This window comes from Emys orbicularis, chromosome 7 (assembly GCF_028017835.1).
Source record: "Emys orbicularis isolate rEmyOrb1 chromosome 7, rEmyOrb1.hap1, whole genome shotgun sequence".
NCBI lineage: Eukaryota > Metazoa > Chordata > Testudines > Emydidae > Emys > Emys orbicularis.
Window position 1 is genome coordinate 35,193,486 of NC_088689.1, and position 17,276 is coordinate 35,210,761.

Consider the following 17,276-nt stretch of genomic DNA (forward strand, 5'->3'; position numbering starts at 1 on the left):
TCAAAGAAGCCCATGGCAAGCTACCCTCTCACCCTTAGAAGTGTTAATCCACGGCAGGGGTTTGGCCTGGCGATGGGTAGCACTGGGAAACTTGCACTGCCCCTTCCTGTACTGTACCTTTTATCTCTAGAGCTGTCAGTCAAGCACCTTTTTTGAACACTGAATGTATACACTAAAATATAAATATATGTACCATCCTCAAGCCATTAAAACTCCATCTCTCCTAGATCAGACTTCCTGTCCTTCAGGGGGAATTCCACTGAATAACATTGAATTCCTGGGGGTTGTTTTGTTTTTGTTTTAAACATCTCCTCTTCCTGCAGGGCAGGTGGAATATGCTCCTGCCCTCTGAGATTAACACTCTCTTTTGAATCCTTACATTGTCTATTAATAACGTTCTTGTTTCTACTGGATGTCATGCATATCCTGACTGTGGCAGGTCCACTTCATGCAGCAGCCCCTGCATTTTGCCTGCAGAATTGTTCCATTGTCTGTGTGTTGTTTTTGTAGGGCTCTTTTTGTCCGAAAGGCCTGCGGACGTTGACATAGAAGATGTGCGAGGAAGAGGACAGCACTGCCCTGGTTTGTGACAATGGATCAGGACTTTGTAAGGCTGGCTTTGCTGGGGATGATGCTCCAAGAGCAGTTTTCCCTTCCATTGTGGGTCGTCCCAGGCACCAGGTGAATAATCAGTTCAATTATTCAAGCACAGCATGGGGGTAAAACAGAATGTATTAGAGATAGTACTGACTCAGCTCCTTAAATATCAACACCATTTCCTGGAGCACCCAGCTCTTCCCTGAAAGTACTCACCAGCCCCAGTCCTGATTAGTTTGATCTGGTGAGACCACAGAGCCAGGTGTTTTAGTTGCAAGTCATTAATTTGTATGATATTTCCAGATAAAATAAGACCATGCAGGCCCTGCAGGTGTACATGCCTGAGTTAGCTCTGATCAGTTGTCTGGTGGAGAAGTCCTTTTCCCGAAAGTTTTCAATATCTCTTCCTTTTTCCCTTGGCTCTGGATCACCCTGTCACTGGGCCCACCATCTTCTCTGCTTTCCTGTGGTTAAAAAAAATTAGATGTTTGTACAAATGTTGACCACTCTAAAAGCTGGTTGAAAACACAGCCAAAAACAAAAAACCAGTTAAAACAAAATGTCCAAAAAATGTTGCCAGTTTTTTCACTGAAATTTAAAAACTTCTGATTTTTTTTTCACCCAGCTTTCCTAGTAACCTTGTTCTGCTTTCTTTACTTGCCAGAAAGAATTTCATAAGCTTGGAGGCGGGGGATAGGGGTGATTAGTTCCCAGATAAGTATTTTACAACATAACATATGACAGGCTGTATCATGTGTGCTAAGGCATTTTTCATCTAAATGCTATAGAATTTACACAGCTTATGAGCCACATCCTTAGCAGAACAAGCTAGAGCAAGCTGCAAGCGGTTACTGTGGTGCTGAGGCACCTAGCTCACACCCTGCTGGGCTGGATGCTGGGATTGGGGGCTTTAGGATCAGCTTCAGTGGCTCTGCTCCAATCAAGGATCCCTGTGCAATGGGAATCCTCCAGTGGCTAGGTAAATTAGCTTTAGGGTAATTTAGGACTAGGGACCTGATCCACAGCCCACTGAAGACAATTGTGAAGCTCCCATTGATTTCAGGAGGCTTTGGATCAGGTCCTAGTACAGTAACACTGTAAGGAGAGTAAAGCTTCCCTAATGTAGCCCATGATCTGACCTTGTAGCTGAAAGTGTTCACTCTCTTCCTGGTCTCCTTTTGTAACTATGAAAGAAGCTAACAGCATGGCATTAATTACATCCGTTCTGATTCTGAAACAGATTAGCTAGAGTAAAACAAAGTGGCAGCTACTACCCATTTTGAATCTTTTTATGCTTATTATACTGGACAATTCATTGCATGTGCTGTTGGGTACCTTGTAATGGTTTAAGTGCCCAGTATCATGGAGAGGATGGGTGAGACGCTCCAAAGCTAAGTGCCTGAGACTTCCACAGCATGAGCAAGAGGATGCTGCTGTGCCATCAGAGGCTCCCCCACCCCTGGGGCGAGTTTACAAAGAATTCCTTTTTTCCATTTTCTTTTCTTTTTTAAATCGAGGCTGCATAGCGATCATGCAAATAGCGGTTGGCACTGTAAGCTCTTTGTGAAAGGGACCCGATATACCTCTACGTTTGTACAGCACTTAGCACAACAGGGCCCAGATCCTGCTTAAGACCTCTGGGCACTAGCATACTGCAAATAATAAATAGTAATTCAAATGCCATTTTCTATAGCCAGTGTACTGATTATATTCATTGCTCAAAAACAGATTAGTCATAATGAAAATAAGTGCTTGCATGCAATTGAATGCAGCTATTTAGAATCATCCACATCCTGGATCAGCTCTCAGACTGTCTCACGGAGCTACAGACATCATAGATCACAAGATCAAAGTAATCAGTCTTCAAGATAGATCAGTCTGAAAAACAGAGGGGTTGGAGTATGTAATTATCAGGCTCTGACAAGAACACAATATAGTTAAGGCAGCCAACTGTGTTTACATTTTCAAAATTGCCAACATTTTTAATAGCTAGTGATAGCTGTTCTTCCACTCTGGAAAATACAGACAGGGCCCTTGGGTAAATTTGAAAAATATAGTGTTCATTATTTACCACTAAATGGCACTATACAGTTTTTTCCCTCCAGATTTGTATTTGGTTGAGTGATAGTTTCTTCCATGACTACTGCTTATGGATTGAATTATTATTTAAAAGCCCATCTTTAATTTCTCTACATTGTATTGATGATTTTTATATTAGCCTTGTGTTGCTTACTCTACATACTTAATTATAATAAGAACATGAACTCCAGAGCTTTATAATATTGTAAGTAAACTAACAATGTAATTTTTGCATTAAAGATAAAAGTAATACTCCCAAGATTAGTAGTCAATGAATGTTTTGTAAACTTGCTAGCAGTTAAAATTGCATACGTTTATTTCACAGTTAGTATTCTGATTGCTTCTTAGCACCTCTCACTGAGATAGTCACATTCTTTATGTAATTTATTAGGGCGTGATGGTGGGTATGGGTCAAAAAGACAGCTACGTAGGGGATGAAGCTCAAAGCAAGAGAGGTATCCTGACCTTGAAATACCCCATAGAACATGGTATCATCACAAACTGGGATGACATGGAGAAGGTATTTAAACATTTTGTTTACTTATGTCACCAGTAGACATAATTACTTGGGTGCAATAGCAAAAGATTACAAAGTAATTTGAAGGTTGAAGTGTCATGTTATCCAGTAGTATTGTATTTTATTTATGAATATTGGAGCTGATCTAGTAATAATTAACATCTATGCAGCACCCCAGAGCTAATCAGTGTTAGTTATTATTTTACTCTCCAAGATGATGTGTACACCTAGCTAGTTACTGTAAGGTATGTGAATATTATACCCATTTTGTAGATGGAGAAGCTGAGTCAGAGAGGTTGACTTGGGTAAGGCCACGTGTGTCCCGATCCTGCAAAGCATTTAAACTCACCCATGACTTTGAAGTCAGTGGGACTACTCGTGAGCAATGTTATGCATATGCTTAGCAGGACCGGGGTCCTAATGAGTCAATTGCAGAGCCACCATTCAAATCCAAGACTTAGTGCCTCTAGAACCAGGTCTGTTGCCACAGACTGTTGAAACTTATCTATAAGATGTTGATGATGTAGCTATTTAAAGTAGTTCTACAGAACTAGAGCAGTTCGGAACTGTGCAAGCAGTACAACACATCACAAAAGTGCTCTGGCTTAGACAGAAGTTTTCCTATTGGCTTTAACAGCAGAAGGATCAGCGCTTTAGCAAGATAATGACACTTCCCCAGTCCAAAGGCCCTAAGTGTAAACTGATCTGTGATCACCAATGTTTTGAAAACAATTTATATTGTATATAATATCCGATATAACGCAACCCGATATAACATGAATTCGGATATAACGCGGTAAAGCAGCACTCCGGGGGGGCGGGGCTGCGCACTCCGGCAGATCAAACAAGTTCGATATAACGCGGTTTCACCTATAACGCAGTAAGATTTTTTTGGCTCCCGAGGACAGCGTTATATCGGGGTAGAGGTGTACATATACATATAAAATTCAATACAAAGAAACAATGTACAAGATGTTACTGTTCATCAGAATGTTAACTCCTTCACTGCAGCTGACTTGGCCCAAGGTTTCGTATTTGGGAAGAATGAAAGTTAATAGTGGGAAGACAATAGATACAGTATTTTTATTTATTTATTTTTTTTTTTAACTGAATCTGCTTGGAATAAAAGCAAATTGCTTGTGGGGCTATTCACGAATTCTTAGGAAACAATTGACCTCAGAGAAATTCTACAAACAAGAACAGGATGTATTCACCCATGAAATCTAGTCTTCTCCATCTAGGAAATAGTTTTCAGTAGCCCTGTTATCTACTGAACGGTATTACAGAGCCATGCAGATGTTATAGATAGAGGCCAACGCCAAAGACACATTGAGGAATATTGGGAAACTGGATTTAATTGCAAGACTATTTTAACTCCAATCTTTGCTGATAGAACTTTTGAGGAGTCTGACCCAGGTCTGAAGGGCCAAATTCATTGGATCCTAGTGTGTGTCCTATTTTACCAATGTTGCTCATTAGAAAGAGTCACAAAATTATTGTAGCAAAGAACAGTGTGTATACACAAAAACTGATCATTGCCTGTATGGATGCCACTTTTATTATAGTTTATTCCGCCTACAAAGAGTCACATTGCAGTCTCTAAGTTGTTCATGTAAATCTATTTTCATGGACCTTTTCCCTTGCCATCTGGAGTGAGAGGTTTTCTTTCCTTCCCTAAATGGACAGATGGCTAGTGTGAAAAAAATAATTAATCCAAACAGAACTGTGATCCAAGTTGTTTCAGTGGATGCTGTTTCACTGTACATTTTTCTCCAAACCAAAAACAATATAAAGGTCTTTATCTGCTTTTTGAAGCTCAATGTGTTTATTTTGTATTAACTTAGGAGTCCCAAAACTGATTTACAATAAGCAAAACATTATTAGTGGTAAAACCTGAAGTAGGTTGCAGGTGCTGATCATTTAGCTTTCCACTATGAATTCAGTCATGTCCATCTGGGATATGAATTCAGTCATGTCCATCTGCACGTCAGATATTGTTGGCCAATTTCTGGTGCTAGAAGCACTTGTAGCTGTGGGGCATGGTATGTGGCTGGAAGTAACTGCAATGCTTATGGACTGTTGGTTGCTGATGTTTCTTCATGTTGCCTTTTCTTATTGTCTCCAGATCTGGCATCATTCTTTTTACAATGAGCTGCGTGTTGCCCCTGAAGAGCACCCTACTCTGCTTACTGAGGCTCCATTGAATCCAAAAGCCAACCGAGAGAAAATGACCCAGGTAAGCATACCAGTATCTGAATACAGTATGATCATTACTGGCTATTTAGAAAGGTCAGTGCTTCCCTTCTATGCAGAGCAAATGACAGATGGGGGTGCCAGGTAAATTAAGAGACAAGTAACAAAGGATACATTTTCATACCTAGAGAATCACATGAACAGAGATCACCCACATCAAAGCTTCCCATTAAGTCAATTAAATTAATGAAATAATGTTTAACCTTATAGGAGCAAGAGCATTCAGAATGAAGGTATTACTGTACTCATTATCTGCTGTGCTAAAACTCCAGTAAAACCTAGTCACTTTTGGGTTACTATGTACCACAGGTCATACAAATTTAGAAATTGTAGTTAGGTGTTGAATATAAAGTAGCGGCCAGAGCTCTGAATTTCTATCCTTTGCCCTGGTTAAGTTTGTTTTCCTAACCATATTTTTTAAACGCTATAATATGGTGAAAGGACCAAGATCCAAACCCCTTTCTGACACTGTAATGGCACTGAGACACTTCCTCTGAAATCATTTCAATCTCAGTGGATTCTGTATGATTTTTATATGATCATTACAATTACTCACAACAATTGTACATCATATGTTATTGATACTCATGATAATAAAATAGTTATGGATGGGAGGGCAGACAAAGTGGCTAGTTGTCAAATTGTTTGTACTGTTGTTGAAACTGTGTTGGTCCCAGGATATTAGAGAGACGAGGTGGGTGAGATAATGTCTTTTATTGGACCAACTTCTGTTGGTGAAAGAGACAAGCTTTTCAAACACTTTCAAAAGCTTGTCTCTTTCACCAACAGAAGTTGGTCCAATAAAAGTTGTCAAATTTACATTTCTGTAGTTTAAACTTTTTTTTTTTAAGGTCATTGAACTAGCGTATTCAAGTTGCCACATTTCAGCTTTTAAATCTTTTTTTTTAAATGAAAGGCTATTTTAAAAAAGAGTAATGGCTTTTTTTCCATTCAAAATTCTGATCTCAGCTATTTGATGGAAATAAAATACTATAAGTGATGCTGTGTGTGTGTTTGTGTGTGTGAGATAGAAAATGCACATATGAACAAATCCAGAATAGTTGGTGTTCTAGCCTACGTGTTTAGAATTTAGATAGAATACCCCTTGATTTTCTCCCCACTGCTTGCCAATAATCTGTACTAAACCCCTCTTTCCCCCTTTCTAACGAGTTACTTATTGTTTGTAATTTTAAAAAATAAATGCCTATAGCTACAGTGATTTGCTATTGTTACATTTCAGATAATGTTTGAGACCTTCAATGTACCAGCCATGTATGTAGCTATTCAGGCTGTTCTGTCCCTCTATGCTTCTGGACGTACCACAGGTATGTGACTTTGGGATTTTGGGGAAGGGAAAATGTGAAATTTAAACAGTTTTTAAAACATGGAATCTGAGGTCAACTGACATCTGTACTCCTTTCTCAAAGGGATTGTACTAGACTCTGGTGATGGTGTCACCCACAATGTGCCAATCTATGAAGGCTATGCCCTGCCCCATGCTATCATGCGTCTGGACCTGGCTGGCCGAGACTTAACCGACTACCTCATGAAAATTCTCACTGAACGTGGCTATTCCTTTGTGACTACTGGTAAGGACAATAATAAATGAGAAGATTTGCTTAATGTGTAAAATTCGTGATAGCTTTAAAAGATCAGTGGTTGTTCTTAGAGCTGCAGCAGACGCATAAAGAAATTGAGCAGAATATAAAATACCCACTGAGCATTACTGAGAGAGGATTTATTTTCACAAGTTGTTTGGAAGAGCTCGTAGGGTAATCTGTTAAAATGCATGAATCTTTAACTCCCATTCTAAAGTCTGAGTCCTGCCAACAGCTGAACGTGAAATTGTCCGTGACATCAAGGAGAAGCTGTGTTATGTGGCCTTGGACTTTGAAAACGAGATGGCCACTGCTGCTTCTTCCTCTTCTCTGGAGAAGAGCTATGAGCTGCCTGATGGCCAGGTGATCACCATAGGTAATGAGCGTTTCCGCTGCCCCGAGACCCTGTTCCAACCTTCCTTCATTGGTAAGTTAATCGATTTCTTCTCTTGGTAAATTATGTTAATAGCTCATCCCTGTGCTCCTTTAATTCCTATCCATACCCTGCTCCACATTCGTTTACTTAGACTATAGCATACGGTGCCTATAGATGCATATGTTCTAGTATATATTTTCAGTTAATATGGGTCTATATTATAACAGCACCATTCATGTAAAGGAGTTTAATGTCAAGTCACAGTTCATCAGCTAAGTAATAAACACTTTCAAAATAAAAACAAAAACTACTCATTCCTGTTCTCCTAAATAGAGATGAGCATCATTTCATATATTGTACAGTCAGCTACTGTGCTTTAATAGCCTTGGACCAACAAGTCACTCCCCAGCCCATTAGTAGACAAAGCTGATGCATGTTAAGGATCCAAAAGTAATGCTTTTAAAAAAACATTGAAGGGTCTAATTCAGATCTGGCTTAAGTGGGTGAACTATCACTGGGGTCCTAGCCACCACAGCAGCTCAGAATTTGGCCTGAAGATTTTATTTCTGCTTTGTCAGGATCATTGTTCATTGATCATTGCTTCCCTGGGACCCCTGTGTACTTCCTATAAAACCATAGACACCACTGGAAATTCAAAATTCTCTTCTGTTTTCCTTCTGTATCGTAGGACCATTAAATGAAAGCTGTGAATACCTGCACTTCTGACCCTTCCTGGTCTCTCCAAATGTCAGGTTTAAATCTCTCTTGGGGTGGAATCATGGGATTCTTCCACTCTCAGAACAGGCTCTGGGCTGTGCTCCCCAGTGATCAGCTGTGATTACCTCAGCAGATGTGACTTATGTTCAGCACCTGCTAGTCTGCTCTCTCCAGGAGCAATGACAGTGGTACCCAGTAACCAAGCAGCCTCCTTAAAGCAAAGTAGTATTTATTTAGAACAAAACCATTTAAGAAAACTAGGTCTTTCAGCAGTAGCCAGACTTGATGAATATCTTGCTTACCAGGTGTCTATCCATCTTCCACGTGGGGATCCTGGTCTTAGCTTCCTAGAGACCCCCTAAGGCCCATAGGGGCTGGATTACATAGTCTGTTCCCTTTACTCACAAAAAAATTTCACTCCCCTTTGCTTCAAGGAGAATCCATTTAAAAAGCTGTTCATTCTTTTGATTACCCTCCTTCCCAGAGAACAAGCTATTTAATTGTTTATAGAGCTTTGATATGTATGTTCCCCCACATTGGCAAAATTGGTGTGTAACTTTGGGTTGGAGACAGGAGGTAGGCCATTGTATGGTAATTTCCCTCCTAGTGCTTGCTAGGAAATGGTAAATTGCGTATATTGTGTTGCTTCCCTGCTTCTTTTTCTCACAGCCCCCTATTAAGGTGGATCAGTACATTCATACAGGAAAGTCTTATAATCCAATAGAGAACAATTTCACCTCACTGATCAGGTCATACAGTGTTAAGAAAATTATTACATCTCCATATTCTTTGTATGCTGCTCATCATCTTAGATTGTAAACTATTTGGAGCAGGGATCTTCTCACACCTATTTTTACAGCACCTTGCACAATGGGTCCTGATCTTTAGCATGGCCTCTAGATGCTACTGTAATATAAATATTGAACGATCATAATTTGCTTTGACTGTATTTGCCCCCTTTTGGGTTTGCTTTTCATAACTACCATAGAACAATTAGTTTATTGGCAAGAGGTTTATGCACAGAGCAGATTTTAAGCAAAATTGGAGAATGCTCTTGGAAAGTGAGTATTGAATTTGTAAATACAAAGATTCACACAGGAAACCCGGCACTAAGAATTACTCATCCCATCAGGAAACAGAAATAGTAAAGTAATATAACCATGTATTTAAAAAATAGCCAAGGAAGGCTGTCCTTCCTCCCAGAGATGTTCTTTAACTAGGAAGTGTCACTATTGTACTTTCAATGTGCTAATAGATGAAAGAAAAATGTCACTTTAATTCTTATGTACACTGGCTGTCTAAACTGGAGTATATTTGGTGTCTGTGCCTTAGGAAAGAGGCGTTAGCACCATGTCATGCTAGTGAACAGACTTGAGCATAGGTTGTCACAAAACCAAATGGAATCACCTGTAAGTCTTGTGAGAGGGCAGGATTCCCAACCAGCAATAATAGTGTTACACACCTAACATTCCTAGGACATACGTAGGGTTTTTTTAAAACAAACAATTTCAGTAAAGCTGTAAGGAATTCTTGTAGTCTGGTTGAAATTGGATGGAAAATTCTAATGGAGACTCTACTCCTCTTTCATTCCAGACCCTTTGGTTTCTTGTTTGAAACAATTATACAAGCAGTTTGTGCCCTAAATAACTTCGGACTTATGACCTGATCTATACCTAAAAATTAGATCAGCCTAGCTACATCACTCAGGGCTGTGAAAAATTTCACACTCTGTGTGACCTAGGCAGGTTGACCTAAGCCCCACTGTAGATGCAGCTGGCTTGACAGAAGAATTCTTCTGTCGACCTAGCTACCACCTCAAAAAGATGGATTAACTACATCAGTGGACAAACCCCTTCCGTTCACATGAGAAGTGTCTACACTACGGCACCAGAGCTGCAATGCTGTAGCTGTGCTGCTGTAGCATAGACATATTCTATGGGTTTGGCTACACTTTTGAGTTACAGCGCAATAAGGGAGCCCCGGGCGCCGTAGCTCACTGCCCGTCCACACTGGCAAGGCACGTAGAGCGACTCCACGGCTACAGCGCTGCTGGTACTCTACCTCGGTGAATGGAATAACGTTTGCTGCGCCTTGGCTACAACGCCCGGGCGTCAGTGTGAACGAGGTGTTGCATTACTGCGCTCTGATCGGCCTTCAGAAACATCCCATAATCCCCTTAAATCAAGTGGCCACTCTTGTCGTTGTTTTGAATCACTGTAGGAATGCGGATATGCCCTTTGAAAGCTCCGTTTCTGACAGCCGGGAATGCTGTGTGTGAGAGAGAGAGACTTACAAGACAGCATGCTGACATGCTCTCAGCCCCCCAAAACCCACTCTCTCTCCCCCCACATACATACAACACACTCCCTGTCACGCTCCACCCCCCTTCCCCATTTAAAAAGCACGTTGCAGTCACTTGCATGCTGGGATAGCTGCCCATAATGCACTGCTCCCAATGCCGCTGCAAGTGCCGCAAATGTGGCCACGCCGGTGTGCTTGAAGCTGTCAGTGTGGACAGACTGCAGCGCTTTCCCTACTGCGCTCTCCAAAGGCGGGTTTAACTCACAGCGCTCTACATCTGCAAGTGTAGCCATGCCCTAAGTAGTTTAGCTAGCAGCAGAATGACTCTGCACAAGCCTTGGAGACTGGTGCCTTCTAAACAGCAGCTTCCATTCATTTTACTTAATAGTTTTAAGACTACTTACTTACTGCTTATTCTAAACCTTCTGCTATTTTTTCACAGGCATGGAGTCTGCTGGCATTCATGAAACTACGTACAACAGCATCATGAAGTGTGATATTGATATCAGAAAGGACCTTTATGCAAACAATGTCCTGTCTGGTGGTACTACAATGTACCCGGGTATTGCTGACCGGATGCAAAAGGAAATCACTGCTCTGGCTCCCAGCACTATGAAAATCAAGGTACAGCACAATTATTTGTAGGCAGATTTTTGCAAAAATGTGTGTGTGGGCCAGAGGAGTTCAGCTCTTTCATGTGCATGTTTTCTCAAGTAATCACAAATACATACCCTGCTTGCTAGCAAAAGGCCAGTTTTGCCACCCTGATTCATGATGAGCTGTACCTTACTCTGGGCTAGACTGTAACTGTATAATCTGCCCTGAGTAAGGGGTGGCAGGTAACTGCATTGCCCCAGAAGAAGAGCAGAGAATGAATTGTGACTGAATCCCAGTTCCTCCCTTGTTCCCGGCATGGAGTAAGTTACATCAGCCCTTTCTGTGTAGGAGCGTACTCCCCCCGTGTGCCTGGCCAGTGACTGTCACATACCAGATTGGGCTCTGTACAAAGCACAGCCTGAGGATGTGCAGCTGCCCTTTAAACCCAATAACCTGGTGGTTAGTGTGACGGGTTGGATCACAGAAACCCCCTTGGGAGCTGCCACCCGATGTGCAAAGACTACCCCTGCTTCTGTTTTCCCTGCCAGCTCAGGACCCCAGCACCCTGTCTTGCTGAGCCAGACACTCCCGTCTGGCTCCAGACACAGACCCAGGGTCTGAATCACTTGTCCCAAAGCTGCAAGTTTACCTGAAAACAGCTCACAGAGGTGTGCTTGTCTTTAGCACTCAGATGCCCAACTCCCACTGGGGTCTAAACCCAAATAAATCCGTTTTACCCTGCATTAAGTTTATGCAGGGCAAACTCATAAATTGTTCACCCTCTATAACACTGATAGAGAGATATGCACAGTTGTTTGCTCCCCCAGGTATTAATACATACTCTGAGTAAATTACTAAATAAAAAGTGATTTTATTAAATACAGACAGTAGGATTTAAGTGGTTCCAAGTAGTAACAGACAGAACAAAGTAAGTCACCAAGCAAAATAAAATAAAATGCGCAAATCTATGTCTAATCAAGCTAAATACAGATAATCTCACCCTCAGAGATGCTTCAGTAAGTTTTTCTCAGACTGGACACCTTCCAGGCCTGGGCACAATTCTTTCCCCTGGTACAGCTCTTGTTCCAGCTCAGGTGGTAGCTAGGGGATTCTTCATGATGGCTCCTCCCTCCCTCTGTTCTCTTCCACCCCTTTATATATCTTTTGCATAAGGCGGGAACCCTTTGTCTCTCTGGGTTTCCACCCCCCCCCCTCACTGGAAAAGCACCAGGTTAAAGATGGATTCCAGTTCAGGTGACATGATCACATGTCACTGCAAGACTTCATTGCCCACTTGCCAGCACACACATATACAGGAAGACTAACAGGTAAACACAGTCATCTGCAGACAATGGTCCTGGTTAATGGGAGTCATCAAGATTCCAAACCATCATTAATGGCCCACACTTTACATAATTACAATAGGCCCTCAGAGTTACATTTTATATTTCTAGTTTTAGATACAAGAGTGGTACATTTATACAAATCAGATGATCATACTCAGTAGATTATAAGCTTTGTAATGATACCTTACAAGAGACCTTTTGCATGAAGCATATCCCAGTTACGTTATATTCACTTATTACCATATTTTCTCCAAAACTATCCCAGTTATATTATATTGACTTATTATCAAGTTTTTATAAAACCATATAGACTGCACAACGTCACAGTTAGAACACTCCCCCAGGATGTGGGAGATCTAGGTTCAAATCCTCCTGCCTGATGTAGAGTAGGGACTTGAAACCAGGTCTTCCACCTCTCAAATAAGAGCCCTAACCACTGGGCGCTGGGATGTTCTGGGGTGAGTCTCTCTATCTCACCTGTTGAAGACGTTCCAATGACTAATTAAGGATTTTATACCAAGTGGAGCAGGGGCTGGAGCTGGGGTCTCCCACATCCCAGCGAGTGCCCTAAGCACCAGACTATCGACTCAATCTTGCTCTCTCGTCCAGTGGATATTTAAGTATTTTATACAAAGTGGGGCAGCTTCCACAGGCGGGATTGAGACCCACTCAGCATACTCAATAGACCAGTAGGTAGAGCACTCATCCAGGTGCAAGCCCCTGCTCTACAGATGGGGATTTAAAGCCAAGCTCCCCACACCCTAAGTGACTGCTCTAACCACAGGGCTATTGGGAAGAGAGGCAAAAGCACCAGCTTTTTATCCTTCTTTGTTTTTCTTAAGAAAGGGCTGGCCTGGCTCAGGCACCTGACTCCAGGAGGGGGTTCACAGCTGAGAATCCTGACTGGAGGGAGGTGCCGCCCTCCTGTGCAGAGTTGGGCACCTAACCCTTTTGAGGGGCAGGGCTTAGGCAACACCCAGCTCCTCAGCATTTTGCACTGGCTAGCCTAGGCCATTCATTCTTCACATGCTGGATTCTATGAATCTCTTTGTTAGGGGACGAACTCTCCCCATGCAATGTACAGGGAGCCTGGGTGCCTAAGCCAGGGTTGTGAATTCCCATGGCGGCAGGGCACCTAACAGTTAGGTGCTGAAGTGATGAGCCTAAGTCCTCCTTGTGAATCCCACTCTCATGAACTTTTGAAAATTTTACCCAAATTTCCCACTGAAGCCAGGAGTCTAAAGACTCAAAGACACAGCTATTGCTTTTCCTGGGCTTTGATCAGGCCCATACTCTGGAGTGCTGGAAGTGTTCTAGAAGTGTGGGGTGGGGCCACCAGTGCCCAAACTGTAGCCCCGCCCACATTCCTTCCCTTCCCCCCAAGGTCCCGCCCCACACTGTCTCTTCCCGAGGTCCTGCCCCCTGTTCACTCCTCTGTACCTCCTCACCGCCACTCACCCTTAAGGCAGGTAAAAAGTAATGGGGCCATGGCCTCCTTTCCCCCTCCTCCCATTCTGGTGCCCCTGCCCCTACTCCAAGCATTTTCCAATCTTTTCTTTCTACTGATCACTTTCGGAAAAAAAAGTTTCTCTCCTGTCACCCCAATCCCTCCATTCCTTGGCTCTTGAAATATCATATTCTCCATGCCATCAGGAAAGGGCTCCACAGACCACAGTGTGAGATCCACTGTCCATCCCTCTGCACTTGCAGGAGTGTTCCTTAATATATTTCCAATCCATTAGCCAGTTTGGCACTAAATGTTTCAAGGGTGGTAGCTTCCCCTGTTTCACTTGCAGTCACTGGTACTGCTTTGACTGGGAGGGTGCTCAAATTCTCAGTCTCAGCTAGGCTCAGACTATACACTGAGCGACTATGAAATATTGGACCATAGCTCACACGTCAGTGGCCTAATGAAATGTGAGGGATGCCACTGCAGCTTTTCCAAGGGGGTTCCATTAACATCAATATCATTGCTTAAGTCAGTTTGTCACCAAACAAGTTTACCCCATAACACAAGGTGGTATTTTTCTTTACCAGATTATTGCTCCTCCTGAGCGTAAGTACTCCGTCTGGATTGGTGGCTCGATTCTTGCCTCCCTGTCCACCTTCCAACAGATGTGGATCAGCAAACAGGAGTATGATGAAGCTGGTCCATCCATTGTTCACCGCAAATGCTTTTAATCTGCTTATCTGTATATGTATTTTTCAGCACATTGCTGTGAATGTATTCGGGAATAAATACGTTCTTCTAATTTCATTCCAAAATCTTTCATAATAATGGCTCTAATTGGATACCATGTATTTTTTTTGAATAAATAGTAAATATGTGTCTAGTAACTTCTTTTATTTTACAAAAGGGTGTGTGTGCTCTCTGGGAGGCTTCGGAACTGGTTTCGTCTTCATTCACCAGTGGTAATGTCAGAATACACTCAAGTACCTGTCCCAGGCTTATTCACATTTAGGCACCTAAATAGAAGACCTGATTTTCAGAGATGCTGAGTAGCCCCAAGTAGAGCCATCAATTTGGTGTTATCACAACAAGTTGTAGCTGTTAGTATTATTGATTGATACACACAGGCTTTGTGTGGGGCTGACCCATTCTTTTAGCATCAGTGGTGTGCGTGTGTGTCAGCCAATGCAGGGGCATTGCTCAGAAAGGTACTGTCAAGGTATTGTCTTCTCTACAGGAGCCAAGCAGCCTATTTCTGAAGTGTCTAAGCTGTGGCAATCAGGGTGAACTGGGGCTTCAATTCAGACCAGGTCACTAGGTGGCTGGACTGACTGCAGCAATATTATTTTAGTGCTGTGATTTTTGGCTACCTCTAGACCAAGCAATATAGGTTACTCACCTAACATTTCCTTGGGATCACCATCAGAACAGCTAAAATGATTGATAGTTCTCGGTTTCCTTTTGGTGAATTTTATTTGCAGCTGATTTTTGACCATTGTTTTAGATAATGAAATAAATGTTTAACAATTTTATTCTCACTAGATCTGAGGAAGCTCAAGCCTGAGTCAATGAAAGTGCTGTCAGGAAAGTGCATATGCAGTGGTATTATGGCTGAGTCAGTCCCAGGCTATTAGTAAGACAAGGTGGGTGAGGTGTGGCTTTTATTGGCCCACCTTCTGTTGGGGAGCAAGAGAGCCTTCTAAGCTTATGCAGAGCTTGTCTTCAGGTCAGTCCTCTGTGGAAGCTCACAAGCATGTCGCTCTCACCAACACAAGTTGGTCCAATAAAAGACACTACAGCCGCAACCTTGTCTCTGGAAAGTACATACTGAGTTTGTCAGAGATTGGTGAATACATTTCTCAGCAATTTCCAGGGAGCAGCTATAACTGTGCCTTACAACGAAGTTGGGAACAATAACTACATAACACGTGTCCCATCAAGGGCATGTCTTCCTTTGTTTTGTTTTTTTTGCAAAGACCATCTTTAGCTGAACAGATCCATGGCATGCACTGAGTGACTAACTCTCTCTCTCTCTCGCTCTCTCTCATGGATTCAGATTACTTTTTATTTTTGCTACCCTGCATGCCCCTCCCTCACCTGACCCACTTGTTAGTCTCTTCCACCTCTTAGGCTACAATCTAAAAATCAAGACCTAGCTGGGACAGAGGCTGTCACTATGTGCACAACGGGCTCTGTCATAAGGGATGCCATGCTGGATTCCCCCTTGGTGATTAGGTGTGACACCACAGACAAGCATTGCCTTGATTTCCCCACACCTGGGGTATAAAGACCTTTAAATAACCTTTTGGAGGGTCTCACTGATTAACAGCGAGTCCATTTTACACGGTTGCAGTCTTAATTCTGTCTGTCACACATGAGTCCACTGCGCTCCTCTCTCCAGGCCCTGCCCCATCTGGCATCTCTTGACTCAAGCCTTTGCCCCAGGAGGAAGGTCTGTAGGTGGGTAGAGGCCTTTGTTGGAGTCAGGCATCTGTGGTAGACTGTCAATATCTGCTGTTCCCTGCGGCAGCATCTCTAAGCTTCCTGACACTGTCTAGGGGACGGGGCGGCTCTATGTTTTTTGCTGCCCCAAGCATAGCAGGCAGGCGGCTTTCGGCGGCGCGCCTGCACAGCAACTGGCAGGCTGCCCCCCCCGCGCCTTGCCGCCCCAGGCACGCGCTTGCTGCGCTGGTGCCTGGAGCCAGGGCCGGCTCTAGGATTTTTGCCGCCCAAAGCAAAAACAATTTTGGCCACCCCCCCCCCCCCGTTTTTTAATTACCCCACCCCCGGCCCCGCCTCAACTCTGCCCCTTCCCCAAATCCCCAGCCCTGCCTCCTCCCCCCAGGCTCTCAAGCCTAGGAGGGAGGGAGGGGGAGAAGCGGCGCCCGCGCCGCGGCCACTCGGAGTCTCCCCCTCCCTCCCAGGCTCTTAAGCCTGGGAGGGAGGGGGAGCAGCGGCGCGCGAGCGGCAGCAGCAGCGGAGGTGAGCTAGGGCGGCCAGGGCACATTTTTAGGGGCGGCATTCTGGCGCCGGCCGTGCCGCCCCTAAAAATGTGCCGCCCCAAGCACCAGCTTGTTTTGCTGGTGCCTAGAGCCAGCCCTGCCTGGAGCCGCCCCTGCTAGGGGACCTCCCTGGGCTGACAACTTCAGCTCTGCCTCTAGGAGTCTCCCCTCTCTACAAGCAGCTTTTCCATTGCCCCAGGCTGGGGTGCATCCCAGCAAGCTAGCTGGGGATGGCTAAGCTGCAAAAAAAACACCCATAGCTGGCCAGGTCAGCTGATGTGGGTTCATGGGGCTGGGCGTGCAGGGCTGTAACTGGAGTGTAAAGGTGGAGCCTGGGCTCTGGGACTCTACAATGAGTGCAACCATCTACCTTGAAATTTTACACTCCCAGCCCAAATGAGCTGCAATGGGTCAGCCCCAGATTGTTTATGGCAGTGTAGCCA

The 17,276-nt window shown here is 43.5% G+C and overlaps 1 protein-coding gene across 5 annotated transcripts; it reads left to right on the plus strand.

The window, feature by feature from the left end:
- Nucleotides 1-552: 552 nt before the first annotated feature.
- On the plus strand, nucleotides 553-14,692 carry ACTA2 (actin alpha 2, smooth muscle). Of its 5 annotated transcripts, none has more exons than XM_065407483.1 (8): nucleotides 553-681; nucleotides 3,068-3,196; nucleotides 5,319-5,429; nucleotides 6,687-6,771; nucleotides 6,874-7,035; nucleotides 7,280-7,471; nucleotides 10,881-11,062; nucleotides 14,419-14,692. In XM_065407483.1, exons 1-8 carry the CDS (start codon nucleotides 553-555, stop codon nucleotides 14,560-14,562), a joined length of 1,134 nt encoding a protein of 377 aa, XP_065263555.1. In that variant the 3' UTR covers nucleotides 14,563-14,692. The 5 variants fall into 5 exon arrangements, with proteins under 5 accessions (XP_065263555.1, XP_065263556.1, XP_065263559.1 ...); XM_065407484.1 differs by having other exon boundaries at nucleotides 3,068-3,173; nucleotides 5,401-5,429; XM_065407487.1 differs by lacking the exon at nucleotides 7,280-7,471.
- Nucleotides 14,693-17,276: the final 2,584 nt, after the last annotated feature.

Coding starts and splice junctions, on each gene's coding strand:
- ACTA2 (XM_065407483.1), top strand. CDS start 553: ATGTGCGAGGAAGAGGACAGCACTGCCCTGGTTTGTGACAATGGATCA. Junction 682..3,067: donor TGGGTCGTCCCAGGCACCAG/GTGAATAATCAG, acceptor GTAATTTATTAG/GGCGTGATGGTGGGTATGGG. Junction 11,063..14,418: donor CCAGCACTATGAAAATCAAG/GTACAGCACAAT, acceptor TTTCTTTACCAG/ATTATTGCTCCTCCTGAGCG.